Source organism: Saimiri boliviensis, chromosome 15 (genome assembly GCF_048565385.1).
Source record: "Saimiri boliviensis isolate mSaiBol1 chromosome 15, mSaiBol1.pri, whole genome shotgun sequence".
In the NCBI taxonomy this organism is placed as follows: domain Eukaryota; kingdom Metazoa; phylum Chordata; class Mammalia; order Primates; family Cebidae; genus Saimiri; species Saimiri boliviensis.
Window position 1 is genome coordinate 72,713,145 of NC_133463.1, and position 15,445 is coordinate 72,728,589.

At 41.6% G+C, this 15,445-nt stretch overlaps 1 protein-coding gene and 1 pseudogene across 4 annotated transcripts in view; one reads left to right on the forward strand and one right to left on the reverse strand.

The window, feature by feature from the left end:
- The window catches only part of FER1L6 (fer-1 like family member 6), a 216,575-nt gene that overhangs the window by 101,655 nt on the left and 99,475 nt on the right, over window positions 1–15,445 (forward strand). For all 4 annotated transcript variants that reach the window (XM_074387107.1, XM_074387108.1, XM_074387109.1 and 1 more), the window contains 5 exons: window positions 940–1,060; window positions 3,727–3,827; window positions 8,461–8,551; window positions 13,163–13,282; window positions 14,811–14,963. In XM_074387107.1, coding sequence (XP_074243208.1) covers window positions 940–1,060; window positions 3,727–3,827; window positions 8,461–8,551; window positions 13,163–13,282; window positions 14,811–14,963 — 586 coding nt within the window. The remainder of the gene's footprint in view (window positions 1–939; window positions 1,061–3,726; window positions 3,828–8,460; window positions 8,552–13,162; window positions 13,283–14,810; window positions 14,964–15,445) is intronic.
- Window positions 3,932–6,206, reverse strand: LOC141581493 (putative uncharacterized protein FER1L6-AS1; annotated as a pseudogene).

The window sequence follows — 15,445 nt, forward strand, 5'->3', positions numbered from 1 at the left end:
CAAGAACCCAAAAGCAAATGCAACAAAAACAAAGATAAATGGATGGGGTTTAATTAAACTAAAGCGCTTTTGCACAGTAAAAGGAACAGTCAGCAGAGTAAACAGACAACCCACAAAGTGGGAGAAAATCTTCACAATCTGTATATCTGACAACGGACTGATAACTGGAATCTACAAGGAACTCAAATTAGCAAGAAAAAAACAATTTCTTCAAAAAGTGGGCTAAGGACGTGAATAGACAGTTCTCAAAAGAAGATACACAAATGGTCAAAAGACATATGAAAAAATGCTCAGTGTCACTAATGAGCAGGAAAATGCAAATCAAAACCACATTGTGATACCACCTTACTCCTACAAGAATGGCCATTATCAAAAAATCAAAAAATAATAGATGTTGGTGTGGATGCAGTGAAAAGGGAACACTTCTACGCTGCTGTTGGATGTAAACTAGTCCAACCACTATGGAATACATCTGTTATTTTGACTTTCACACATGCCTGGCACATAGAAACTAAAAACACTTCACTTTTGCCCTCTTTCATTTAAAACCACCCTCCTCTGTCCTCCAGCCTGGGTGATGGAGCAAGACCCTGCCTTTAAAAAATAAATAAATTAATTAAATGAATTAAATAAAAAGTAAGCCATCCTTCTTGAAAAAGGCCTACCTAAAAAAAAATCCTGCCCTCTAGTGATCATTTCTAAGCTTTGTTCCAGTTCTGATGGTAGCTGTTAATACCTCTCCATTGTAGCCATCTAACTGTTCATTGTTCATTGCTCACAGGTCCCCATTTATAGATGAAGGATGGTGTTAAAAGTCTGATAGTTTTGTCACCATGCCTTTCCAGTCCTGCCTAGAACATACAAAACATTAACATGTGACTGGGTTTGCCTGGAAAACACTGATTACCAACTAACTTCCAGACCTAATTGTTTTCACAGGAATTACAACTATTTGCCATTTGAGGATAAGAAGCCCTGTGTCTACTTCATCAGCCCTTGGGGAGACCAGACCTTCAGGCTGCACTGGTCCAACATGCTAGAGAAAATGGCAGACTTTCTGGTAGGTGACTCACAGGTGATAGATTCGAGAATTGGAAAGCTGTTTTGGGGGAAGGAATTTTAAAAATCTACCTAGGAGAGGGTGTTGACCTCAGTTTAAATACAAATAAATTGAGGATGCTACATTTGGAGGGCTCATGGATTCTACCATGCAAATCTAGGGGAATAAGACTACATTTTGTAAAATTCCTGGACTACAGTCAAACTACCTGAATTCAAATCCCTGCTCTGCTTCTGGCTATTATAGGATCTAGGTGTAGGCTGTTTTTTTAATCTGAAAAGGGCAGGAATTGACAACTTTCCCACAAAATAGGTAGATCCTGACTTCAACTCATAAAAAAATCCTAAGTCCCTGGCATGGTGGACAACTCCCTAAAGATCAGGCCCTGCCTACCTCTACAGCCCCATTTTTCTTATGTTCTTCCTCCCTCACTTTGTTCCAACCACACTGGTCTCCTTTGTGTCTCTTGAAGAAATCAAACTCCTTTAAGCCTTGCAGCCACCACAGTGAGGGTTCCTCTGTTACTTTTCCCCTCTCCAGTCTTTTCCTTGTAACCCAGTCAAATTCCAGGGCTCAGCGGCTCAGTTTCAGACTTCCTCAGGGAAGATTCTGACACCTTCTAACCCCTTACCTTCTTATATAACACGCTGTTTGGGTCTTTTTCTTTTCTTTTTTTTTTTGAGAAGGGGGGTCTTGATTTGTCACTCAGGTTGGAATGCAGTGGCACAATCACAGCTCACTGCAGCCTTGACTTTCTAGGCTCAAGTAACCCTCCTGCCTCAGCCTTCCATGAAGATGGGACCACAGGCATGTACCATCAAATATGGCTAATTTTTTTACAATTTTTGTAGAGATGGAGTCTCACTGTGTTGCCCAGGCTGGCCTTGAACTCCTAGGCTCAGTAAGGCCTCCCACCTCAGCATGTCAAGTAGTTGGAACTACATGTACACACATGCCACCATGCCTGACCTTTTTTTTTTTTTTTTTCTTCTAGAGACAAGATCTCACTGTGTTACCCAGGCTGGTCTGGAATTCCTGGGCTTAAGCAATCTTCCTGCCTCAGCCTTCCAGATTGCTAGGGTTACAGGCATGAGCCATTGTGCCTGGCCAATACTCTGTTCATTTCCTTTGGAGTTCTTACCATAGTTCACAATATATTTGTGTGTTTGTTGTTCAATAACTATATGCCACTATTTCTATGTCATTTAGCCTAATACTTGGCAACTGAAGTGTTTTATACTGTAAATAGTGCCAATTAATATGCAGTCAATGCTAGATTTTCCCACCTAAGCTGCCCCAGGAGGGAGAGAAGGCTGGGACCTCTATTTCTCTGACATCTTGCACCTCCCCTTTGCAAATCCTTCTATCCTTCTCCCATGCTCCCACTACTCCGTCCTGCATGCCTCACCAGATCACTCTTGTCCCTCCTGTCCCATTAAAACTGATGCTAAGTCAACAAATTTCTCTGTCCCATTTGCTTTATGATACTTATCTCTAAATGTGTAAAACAAAGTATTGTCTCAACCATCGGGATTCCAGGCATTATGGAGATAAACTCCGAAAGGGGTCAGGAGGTCTAGTCTGGGGTCACAAGCATTTGGAGGTCACAGACTGTCTTGGTTGGGCTGGTCTTACTTCTCCTTCAGACAGAACAAATCGTTTATCTCCAAGAGTCTTGACAAAGCAGATCAGAATTTTTCCTAGAAGCCACAGTGACCTTCATTTCTAATTCCTTTCTCAGTGTTGGCATCCCTGACATGCTTAGCATATCACGGCTAACCACCATGGGAAACATGACTGAATGTTTACTAACTACCACGTGCTGTTTGAAGATATTTACATCCCGCTATAGTGTTGTAGTTGGGTTCTATTATTATTTCATTCTGCAGATAAGGAAGTTGGGCATAAATAGATTAGTTCATTTATAAGTGTTAGAGCCTAGAGTTGACCCCAGAGCCCAAATCCTTAACTATGCCACAGTGTTGCCTATTCTTATAGTGAAGGTGTAAAGAGAGGAGCATAGGTCCCCAGGCACCAGACTTTGGGATATGGTAGAGAATACAATTTAGTAAATTCTAATAGTAACATATATATTTCCCCTGAGGTGCCATTTTCCTCCAGGCCACTAAATAGAATTCTAGAATTTAGGCCCAAAAGAAAAGTCTAATTATTGAGTATATAAGCATAAGGCCATTGCCATATACAATCTGTCCCATTACCTGACCCAAAACTCATGTAATTAGAAGAACAGGGAACCCTTTAATTTCAGAGATTATTCAATATGATTATGTTCCTATGTAAAACATTACTTTTGAAGTTTTGGTAATTATAGCTAATTACTCTACATTGTTAGCCATTTCCCACATTATTAGGTTTCCCCAGAAGGTAGATTCCAAATAAATGGTACCCAGTTAGGGAATGGATCTACAATAGAAAAAATGAGTTTGAACAGGACTGGACCAATTCCACTTATAAAAAGGAAGATTCGACCTTAGAATGCAGTAGCATTTCCCAATTCAAGTACAAGAAAACTAGAGAAATCTTCCTTCATTTCCAAAACAAAAAGAAATTAGCTAGCTGTTATTTCTAGTACATTACAATTAGTATCTTTACTACCAATCTCATTCCCACCACCTCATGTCTCCACCCCTGTGGTTTGTTTTCAGGAAGAAAGTATAGAAGAAATGAGAGAATTGGTTAAGATTTCAGAGGAGGCACCTGAAGAGAAAATGAAAACAGTGCTCAGTGACTTCATCAGCCAAAGCAGGTACCGAGAGAGACAGCCCGCATATGCAGAGCTGAGCTTCTGTGGACTCAGCTTTTAATTACCTTCAGAAAGTAGTCGATTTCACATGCATTCAAACGGCCATTTTATAGTGCTGTATCCATCTTAATTTTGTTCAGTAATTTAGCTTGTGGACTGACAACTGCTTCTTGACACTTAAACAACTAAAACACAAGTCAAAGGTGGGAAAAAGCAAAGAAAGATTTACTATAGAGACTCTGTAGGAAACAAGAAAAATGCACCAGTGTTAGTGCACCAGCGTGGTGCTGTGCATACGGTAGACACTCACCAATGATTTGACACTTAGATGATCTGATGAATAAACTATTAATATGTAAAATGCTATTGTAGGGCTGAGGGAAAACATCCCTGAAGCGTCACCGAAAATCAACTATTCGCAGTGAAATATACTATTCAGTGAGCCTGAATAGTATATTTCAATATACTGTTGTAGGGGCTGAGGGAAAACCTCCCGTCCCTTCTCTGAAGGCTTACTGAAAATCAACTGACAAAAAGTAGATTAATAGGAAAAAGGCATGCAAATGTATTAACATGCACAGGCGAGAATCACAGAGTGATTACTCAATTACCCAGTGCAATACAGAAGCTTATATACCCTTTTTCAGAGGGGACATGGGAGGTGGAGAATGTAGTCAGTTCTTTTGAGGGACAGTAAATCATCAGGAAGAATGAATGGACCAGGGGGATGGGAGGCAGACCTCAGGGGAAGGTGAGGGATGAAGCTGCACAGGAACAAAGGTCTTATTTTTGTACAGATAAAGTCCCCCAGGTAATCTCTCGGAGCTGTTCTTAGAAGAATAGATGAAAAGTCTTTCTGGATAGTTGATGATTCTAGTCTCTTTTCTGTTGTTGCTCTTTCCTGGTTATTTGGTGAGATCTCTAGGGAGGGAGTCTTAAGACAATTGCATTTAAGCTCTCTTAGATAGGAAAATTTAAAGAGTTTCTCATGACACTTTGGTAAAGAGGGTCAGAGAGACAGGGAGACATGGAAAAGGTCAGAGAGAAACCTTGCTTCTGAGGCTTATTTCAGAGGCCTTCCAGTTTTCAAAGCACTCAGCATGATGAAGTACCGTATTTTGGGGAATTGTTTTTTTACAACATGTTAAGTACCAATTAGTAACCCTTATTCCAGATGGCAAACAATATAATAAAATATCAAAAATAGGTCATATAGTTATCTTTTACTGAGTAACAAATTTCCCCAAACTCAGTGGCTTAACATCATAGCTATTATCTTACCATTTCTGTGGGTCAGGGGTCCAGGAATGGCTCACCTGGGTCCTTTGGGTCAGAGTCACTCCCTGGCTGCAGTCATATCAAGATTCCACTAGGATGGATTCACTTCCAAGATCACTCATGTGATTATTTGCAGAGTTCAGTTTTTCACTAGCTGTTGGTTGGAGGCCACCCTCAATGCATTGCCATGTGATTCTCTCTAAGCTGCCTCTCATGACAGAGCAGCTGGCTTCATTAGAGCCAGCAAGCACAATGAGTCAGAGAGAACATCCCAGCAAGACAGAAGTCAGAGTCTCCCATGCCTAGTCTTGGAAGTGACAGCCCATCACTCTTGGCTATTCTGTTAGAAGCAAGTCACTAGGTCCAGCCTACCTTCAAAGGTAGGGGTTTACACAGTGGCATGAGTTGCAGGAGGTAGGACTCACTGGAGCCATCTTAGAGGCTGCTGACCCTTAAAGGAAACAACCCTGGACTAAGCCCTGAAATTAACTAGGTTAAGATTCGAGCAAATACGAGAATTTGTCATAATGGGACTAATGGAAATGGAGTGAAGATTCTTTTGATGAAAGGCAAGAAGTAGCTAAATTCTGGTGTTCAGCTTTTCAAGTTCTGCCTCCCCAGTCTCTCAACTACTCAACAATTTTTAATTTACAAAAAAAGGAAAGCAAAGAAATAGTTTTTATTTCTTGTTTTTCATTATATATTATATATATATTAGTGCTACTCCTGCTATGAGCTGTTTAGTGCCACCTGCAATTCCCTTTAAGCATTCAAAATAGCTTCACAATTCATATTTTTAGAAAGTGTTTATGAGCAAATTAATTGTTTGATAACTTTTCTATGTTATGGGATTACTTGGGATGATAGTTAATCATCCCCCTTTTTTCTTCAAGTTTATAACCAACTGAAAAAATATTAGAACAAGACAGAGATCAAAATGTTAGTTTTATAATTGGAAAAGTTGGGTTTGAGAAAGCAGCTTGGACCCGAGGTCAAGGCAAGCTTCCTGTTCCCCTGACCTGTTCATGGCCAAGAAGCTCAACAGGGCTTCTGCCCCATCTCACCCTTACCCCTCAGAGGGACAGGCTGCTTGCCATGTGACATATGAAAGTAAGAGGGGTATCACAGCCAGCAGGCAGGCTAGATCTGAAAGATGAAGAATGAACAGAAATGTGTACCATGGTCATTTACCCCAATTTTAATGAGGAAACAAATTATTTCTCCTTGTGGGGAAAGGAAAGGGATCAGAAGTGATGATGTCTGCCTGCACTGATCCATTCTGGAGAGTGAAATGAATTCCTTCTGCCACAAGAAAAGGCAGAAATTGGGGCAACAGAATTCCCTCCTCAAAATATAATCCTTTTTATTCTTTTTTAAAAAAATTAAAGAAAATGTACCTTAACTAGTGTGTCCAAGAAGGATTTCTGGTGAGGCTTCCAGCTGCCAGTAGGTAGAGGCCAGTGTGGGACCTTGCGTGGGTGGTGTAGCATCTTAGACTTTCCTTTTTGTTTCCTTTATAATTGATTTTTTTCATCAAAAGTGTTCATCATTGAAATGATCATGCTTGTCTTTTTTTTTTTTTTTTTTTTTTTTTTTTTTTTCTGAGACGGAGTTTCGCTCTTGTTACCCAGGCTGGAGTGCAATGGTGCGATCTCGGCTCACTGCAACCTCCGCCGCCTGGGTTCGAGCAATTCTCCTGCCTCAGCCTCCCAAGTAGCTGGGACTACAGGTGCACACCACCATGCCCAGCTAATTTTTGTATTTCTTTTTTTTAGTAGAGACAGGGTTTCACCATGTTGGCCAGGATGGACTCGATCTCTTGACCTCGTGATCCACCCGCCTCGGCCTCCCAAAGTGCTGGGATTATAGGCATGAGCCACCATGCCCAGCCCATGCTTGTCATTTTTTTTTAAAAAGCAGAAATATATAAAGTAGAAAAGTTCTTCTCAATTCTCTCTCCAATCCTACTCTCCAGTGAGAAGAGTTTGATTTGTCCTCCTGGACTTTTTTCTGTGCATTTGCAAACATATACCCTCATATGTACACACTCATAAAATACCGTATTTCTTCACAAACAACATCACACATTTTGCACAGCAGGTTGTCTTTTCATTCAGCAAAATATCATAGGCATCTTTCTATAGGGGCACATAATAGATATCCTGAATATTCAATTGCATGTATGTGGCATGATATATTTAGTCCCTAATGATATTTAAGTTGTTCCCATTTATTTTGCTACAATTAATATGATTGTGTAAACATAATCTTGTCAGATTGTTTGATTACTTTTGAAGGATAAGAATTCTAGTATAATTTAGAATCAAGTTTAAATTTTGATAGGTGTGATCAAATTGCCTCTAAAACACTAACAATTTATACCCATCTTCAACAGAGTACAAGAACAACTAGCTCCTAACATCTTCACCAACCTTGAGTATTCTTTTTTTTTTTTTTTTTTTGAGATGGAGTTTCGCTCTTGTTACCCGGGCTGGAGTGCAATGGCGTGATCTTGGTTCACTGCAACCTCCACCTCCTGGGTTCAGGCAATTCTCCTGCCTCAGCCTCCTGAGTAGCTGGGATTACAGGCACGTGCCACCAGGCCCAGCTAAATTTTTGTATTTTCAGTAGAGACGGGGTTTCACCATGTTGACCAGGATGGTCTCAATCTCTTGACCTTGTGATCCACCCGCCTTGGCCTCCCAAAGTGCTGGGATTACAGGCGTGAGCCATCACACTGGACCATATTATTCATTTTTATAGGTAAAATGGTATTGATTTTAATTTGCATTTAAGTTATCACTAGTGAGGACAATATCTTATTTCCCCAAGTGTTTAGTCCATTTACATTTTTCTTCTTGAATTGCGTTCATAATCTTTACTATTTTCCGATTGAACACATTTTTTAACTTCATCTCCAAAAAAATGTTACTACTCAGTCTTTCCTATTGTTTTTAAACTGTGGGGACACATTTCAGTATTGAATCGAAAATATTTGTTTTACATACAACTTTTCAGAAAACTTTTGGTGTGTGTTAAATTTGTAAGATGAAGGAAAGCAGCATTTTGTGGGGTTTGTTATAAATTTTTACAGCAACCACAATAGATTGCACTGAAAGAAAGTGGAAAAACAAATATCTCTTCCCCAAAACTAATGTGGGGTCTGGGCATCATTTCCAGTTCTCATTTTATCTCTTGGAAAAGTTAATAGATTGTTGCTTAAGCCTAACTTAAAAATCTTGGTTCTATGGCTTCAAAAGCTTTCAGATGTATTGCACAAAAGATATTTGGAAACCTCTGGAATTAAATAGATGGATTTTCACTAAGTAAGTTTCAAAATGTTATTCTTTTCTTATAGTGCGTTTATCTCTGAAGCAGAAAAAAAGCCCAAGATGTTGAACCAAACCACTTTAGATAAGAAACGACTTACACTCTGCTGGCAGGAGCTGGTATGTGAAAATCTATTTATATTTTGTGGACAGAGTTAAAACATGTGCTTTAAAAATAAACCTCATGGATGAGGCATAGGTCACAGACCAAATGAGGATAAGGTTTAAAGGTCATACATTTGTGGGACACAGAGACAAGAGTGAGAAGGGAATATTTGTTAAGTTGGAAAGAAATTAGCATTTATTGAAGGTTTACAAGGATGAGCTAGAAGCCCACTGGTCCTACTTCCTATTCTGATGGAGCCTCCTCTTGCTCATTTTCTTGACCTTCATATTTTGTTAAAGGCATGGACTTGGCCCTCTGCCCCACAAGCTGAGAGAAAGAGAGAGAGGAAACAAAACAAAACAAAACAAAACTATGCTCCCTGACTTCAGGTTCCTCTCATTGAGAATTGTGTTAAAATTTGTAAGCCCTTCTTGAGAACAGGGCCATAGTTGATACCCCTCTCTATCCTGGGAACCTGCACGCACGAGGTGCCTAATAGCTGCCCAGTTCTTGTTCAATGACTGATGACTAGAATTGCCAGACCCAGTCAGGCCCTGGGTTAACTCAATTGGAAATGTCAGTTCCAACAGTGGCACCAAGGGACATTTCATGTGAGGACAGGATAATTCTGCAAAGAAAAATTATTCAGTGCTTGGCTTGTCAGGGATGTTTTAAAGTATGAGTGGGGCTCAGAGAGATTAAATAATTTTTTCTAAAGATGATAGCTAGTTAACTGTAGTCCAAAGACTAAAACCCAGGTCTCCTAACTCCTCATTCATCCTTCTTTCCAGAATGCTGCTTTTCTGTCCTCTGGAACATTTCAGGAAGGCTAGATTCCCACCACCATTAAGACCTTCTTCCTATGCTGGCTTTTCTCGGCATCTCCGGCTGAAGTGCTGTCTCTGCAGCTGCCCTCTACTCCACGTTTTCTGCAGAGCGCTGTCTTCGCATTGTCTAACAGCCCTTGGCCTGATGATTTCAGTATCTTTTTTTCATGGCCCAGGTCTCCCTCCTCATCTCTAGACCTGCATTCCCAGCCTCCGAGTGGGTACCTCCATGCTTGTCTCACATCACCCCAAACTCTGTGTATCCTACTGAGCCCATCACCTTATCTAAACTTGTTCCACATCCTGATATTGTCACTGCCAGCTATACTTACTGCTCCATTCAGAAGGCTAAGCTTCAACATTGGCTCTCTATCTCTCACCTTAAGTAGCCAGTTGAATACCAGGTCCTGTAGGTTCTGCCTCTTAATAGCTCCGGAACAAACTCCACTTCTTCATCTTCAGGGTCACTGCCTAAACTGAGTTTCTTAGTGTCTCTATCCCAGAGTATTGCAAAAGTCTTCTTCTAATCCATCTTCCATATTACAACAAGCATGGTCTTCCTAAAACACAAATCTGATTAGATCATTATGCTTAAAAAATATCATTGGTGTCTCTTAGTCATTCATAAGATAAAGTCTAAATCCCTTTTGCATGATATATTGGGCTATTTACTGTCTAGTCCCAACCTAGCATCCCAGCTTTATCCCTCTTACGTTCCTTCCCATGTACGTATGCTCTGACAATTTTGAATCCTTGACGATTATGTATATTCAAATGTAACTTTTCCCTCTGTCCTCTTACTCTCTGATTAATTCTATTCACGTTTTAAAATTCAGCTCAAATGCCATATTCTCCAGGTAACTAGCTTTGCCCCTGTCTAGTACCACAATGCTTCATGCATTTTAATTACGTGCATGTATTCTTTTCACCTTATCAAACTGTCAATGTCTCAGGGAAAGGAAGCATTCTTTCTTCTCCCTGTCCCAGGCCTGGGCTCCAAGCATAGTGCCTGGTAGATAGCAGATATGCAGTTCTTCCAGTCAACATTAGCAGAGGCTTCTTATGTGCCTCACACTCTGCCAGATGCTGGGAACAAAGCTGGAAGAACTTGGTGCTTGTACCTGAGGAATTTCTAGATCGAGTGGTTCATTCAGTCCATAAACATTTATTAAACACCTATGTGCCAGGAGCTCTGTTAGACGCTGAGCTGACAATAAAGGCAAGACAGAGGAGGTCCTTGTCCTAATGAAGTTGACACATTAATGGTTAAGACAGAAGATAGGTAAACGGCAAATTCATAAAAAGTATTACAGATTGTGATTAAAAAGGAAACTCTTAAAAAGCCACAGTGATCAGGAAAACATGGGGGAATTTAATACATTGGTGACATTTAATTTGAGGCCTGAACGATGAGAAGAAACCAGCCATGTAGAGTCTAGGAAGAACATTTGAGCAAGAGGAATCACCAAGTATACCAGCTAATATGGTTTGGCTGTGTCCCCACCCAAATGTCGTCTTGAATGCTCACATGTTGTGGGAGGGATCCACTTGGAGGTAATTGAATCCCGGGGGCAGATCTTTCCCATGCTGTTCTTATGACAATGAATAAGTCTCACGAGATCTGATGGCTTTATAAAGGGGAGTTTCCCTGCACAAGCTCTCTTTCTTTGCCTGCTGCTGCCATCCATGTAACACATGACTTGCTCCTCCTTGCCTTCTACCATGATTCTGAGGCCTCCCTAGCTATGTAGAACTGTGGGTTCTCCGTTAAACCTCTTTCCTTTATAAATTACCCAGTCATGGGTATGTCTTTATTAGCAGCATGAGAACAGACTAATACACCAGCTTTAGGATGGACCAAGTTGGTCATGTTCTAGGGCAGGGGTCCCCAATCTTTTTACACAGGGGGCCAGTTCACTGTTCCTCAGACTGTTGGAGGGCTGAACTATGCAAGGTGTGACACCCCTCACAGCCAGCGCTGCTGCCTCCACTAACCCAGACAGCGGTATACAGTGTCACAGGCCCAGCACCGCCTCCTGTGCTGTATACAGGGATGGCGGTGATCAGCCTGTGACATTGTGTATACAGCATCCTGGACATCTGCAGCAGCGGTGGGCCTCTTCTGTGGGAAGCCCACTGCTGCATGTTTCCCCTATTATAAGACACCGCCTAAAAATAAGACTGCCCCCGTCTTTTGGGGGTAAAATTAATATAAGACAGGGTCTTATAATAGGGGAAACACAGTGTGTAGTAATGTGGGGGGAGACTTTTGGGCAAAGGGAGATTATAGGGGCCATTGTTGTTGTACATTTGGGGGAGTATGGGGGCCATTGTACTGTGTAGTAATGGTTATAGTGCTTTGCCTTTCTTCCTACTTCTGCTGTTATTTCACACTGCTTCCAGTGATGTGGGGCGCCGCAGCCGCAGACTGGATGTGCGTCATATGATGTGCTTCTGGAGCCGGGACACATGCGTCCCACATCACCGGAAGTAGTACTGTACGTGAGCGATGCTGCGCTTTTCAGCGCCACCACATACAGTACTCCAGGAGCACAGGATGCATCCACATCACTGACCAACAATGAAAGAGGTGCCCCTTCCTGAAGTGCGGTAGGGGCCGGATAAATGGCCTCAGGGGGCCACATGCGGCCTGCAGGCCATAGTTTGGGGACCCCTGTTCTAGGGCTTCCGAGGATCAGTGTGCCTGAGGCAGAGTGAGCGAGGAAGGAATATTACAAGATGAAGCAGACAGTGGCAGGGCCAACTCACACAGAGCCTTAGAAGTCACCATAAAGATTTTTTCCCCCAAGCTTATACTGAGCTCCCTGGTGGCACTTCTCAAATGATGTCTTCTTGGTCTGAAAGCAGCCACCATACCTCTGGGAAGAAGTGGTAAGTGCAGAGGTTAAGCACCTGGGCTCTGGATGCCGCTGGGGGTCAGCTCTGGCCCTGCCATTCAGTAGCTGCATTACTGCTTCTTCAGCTGTAAAATGGGAATAATAGTACCTACTTCGTACGGCTGTTACGAGGAGTGACAAAGGATTAATCCAGTGGTTTGGATGTTGCCTGGCACAGAGTAACAGCTTAATGCACCTTAAGCTGCAATTATCGTTGTTGTTGTTAAATATCAGAAAGCCTGTGTGTTAATCTATTCTCACACTGCTAATAAAGACATACCCAAGACTGGGTAATTATAAATGAAAGAGGTTTAGCTGACTCACAGTTCCACGTGGCTAGGGAGGCCATGGTGGCCTCCAGTCATGGCAGAAGGCAAGGAGGAGCAAGTCACATCTTACATGGTGGCAGGCAAGAGGAGTGCCGAGCAAAAGGGGCAAAAGCCTCTTATAAAACCATTAGATCTCATGAGAACTCACTATCATGAGAACAGCATGAGGGTAACCGCCTCCATGATTAAATTACCTCCCATGTGGGTCCCTCCCATGACACGTGGGGATTATGGGAATTATGATTCCAGATGAGATTTGGGTGGAGGACAGACAAACCATATCAGCCTGGATTCAGGTGCTGGCTAATAAGCCATATGACCTTGATAAGCCTCTGACTTTTCTGGGCCTCAGCTTCTCATCTGTCAAGCAGAGGTGAGATGATATTTACCACCTTCATAGTCCTATGAGGTTTCCACTAAGGGGGCAGCGTGCACAGTGGCAGACCCTGGAACAGCCCATGTGAGTGGCTTAGTGTGGAGTGCACCAGGACCTTCAGGTCTCTTCAGCAACAGGACAGTGCTTGTTGTCCTGATCTCTAGAAAGACATTCACTGACTCTTGTCTTGTTTTAGGAGGCAATGTGCAAGGAGGCCAAGGGGATCATTCAGCAGCAGAAGAAAAAGTTATCTCTTGATGAAATGATTCACGAAGCCCAGAACTTTGTGGAAAAAATCCGCTTTCTTGTTGATGAGGTAATTGACTCTAAAGGCAAACCTCATTTGGAAAGTTAGACTGAATATCTTCCAAGGAGTTTTGGATGATTGGTATGGATGAAATATGAATTAATGTTTTTCTCCCCAGCCCTAGTGAGCTAAGCGGGTACTCCTAGTTTAGAGAAGAGATTTTTAAATTAAACCAAGAAGTACAGCTTTGTTTATTTACTTATTATTATTTTTTAACAAAGCCTGAGCATTCAGCAAAATGAAAGGCACATTCTCTAATGGGCTCAAGTGAAGTCAGCATAAGCACAGGAACTTTGATAGGTTTTCAACTATAAGAGGATTTAAACTCATGCCCAGTAAGGGCACAGCAGCTTCTCATTTTAAAGTTAGTTGTAAACAGTGTCTTGTGACTTCTAGAATGACCTTTTTAAAAAGGGCCCTCAAATTTGCAACTGTCAGATACTGACACTCCTTCTTGAAGCCTGCAAATGTGTAGAAACCTCAAAAACAGGGTTTTATGTGGGATGATTTCAGGGACAGATTTACTGCTTCTGTTTCTCTTGAAAGTTCTAATTCTTGTTGCAAGTAATCAATCATTCCCTGGAGGCATATTGCTTGGTGAGACAGGCAGACAGTAGACATGGGAATTTTAATAAGCACTGAGAAGGGTTGAACCATGGCGTTAGATTTGTGATGACCAATCCTTGGCGGGGAAAGCCTCTCTCCTGGTGTCTCTGTTTCCATATCAAGAGAGAAGGGATGCCCACTTTGGGGATTAATTACACCTGATCACTTGGGATAGGCAAGACAGAGCATCTGCTTTCAGTCCAGGAATGTCAAAGCTTGTTTATAGCAATACTCCCCCTTTGTGTTTTGAGAGTTTTGTTTGTTCAGAAATGTGCATTTCAAACACCCACAACATAATGGGCCACTTGGCATAGAATTCTACTCTTCCTATCTTGATTAATTCAACTTTAAAGTCTAATTTCCTATGCAATTTAGCTGAGTTCCTGCTGAATAACCACTTAAAATGGAACTAAAATATTTTGCAATCATATTTTAGGTACACAGTTCCTTGTAAAATTACTCTCCTATGAGCAAGTGTAAGGAAAGTCATTCAAAGACATTCATAGATGTTTTTGTTGTTTCATTTGAATATTCTGGAAATGTTATCTGGCTCTGAGGAGTGCTTAGAGCTAAATCATTACTACAAGATTGGGGAAAAAAGTCCATGGGAAGTTGTCCAAAAGTGTTTTTCCTGCAAATGGAGAAAAGTGGACTACCACAGACGCCAAATCACAGGTCCAACTTACATGTTCTCCTAGCACAATGAGCAATTTGGCACGTGGGTTTGTATGCACTTTTAATTCATAACCTAAGGCTTTCTCTTCTCTAGAAAGCTGCGTTTCATTTGCTTGATGGCATCGATGTTTCAGTGCCTAGATGACTTCAGTCGCAGCATTTGTTTTGTCGAAGAGGGACTGTTTCAGGACAGAGCTCTGCAAGTGCCTTTGTTCAATACCAACCTTTCGAATCCCAACTCCCTCTGTTCCCACAGCCCCAGCACACCATCCCTGACGTTTTCATCTGGATGCTCAGCAACAACAAGAGAGTGGCCTATGCCCGCATCGCCGCCAAAGACCTCCTCTACTCCCCCGTCACGGGGCAGATGGGCAAACACTGCGGCAAGATCAAAACTCACTTCCTCAAGGTAAGTGAGCAGTATTTTAAATAAAAGAAGAGAGATTTCTGTTTCTCTAGGGAGGCTCAGGCTTTCTAGTGTGTGTCTGTGGCTCTGACTGTTTGCCAATGCTTTCAAAGATAGGAGGACAACTAGAACACCTTGCTAAACTGCAATTCAATAGACCACCTTTAGGTGGATTTTTTGTTTTCAATGTTTTTTTTTTTTTTAACTGTTACATCACCTGGCACCCATGTTTCTTTTTAAATCTAATGGGTTCCTTTAATTTTTACCTCTTTGATTACTAGTATTTATAACAATGAACTTTAATTTTTTTTTATTTCAATAGCTTTAGGGGTACAAGTGGTTAGTGGTTACACAGATAAGTTGAATAGTGTTGAAGTTCAGAATTTCAGTGCAACTATCATCTGAGTAGTGTACAATGTACTGAATAGGTAGGTTTTTTCTCTCATGCCTTTCCTACACTCCCCCTTTCTGAATTTTCAGTGTTC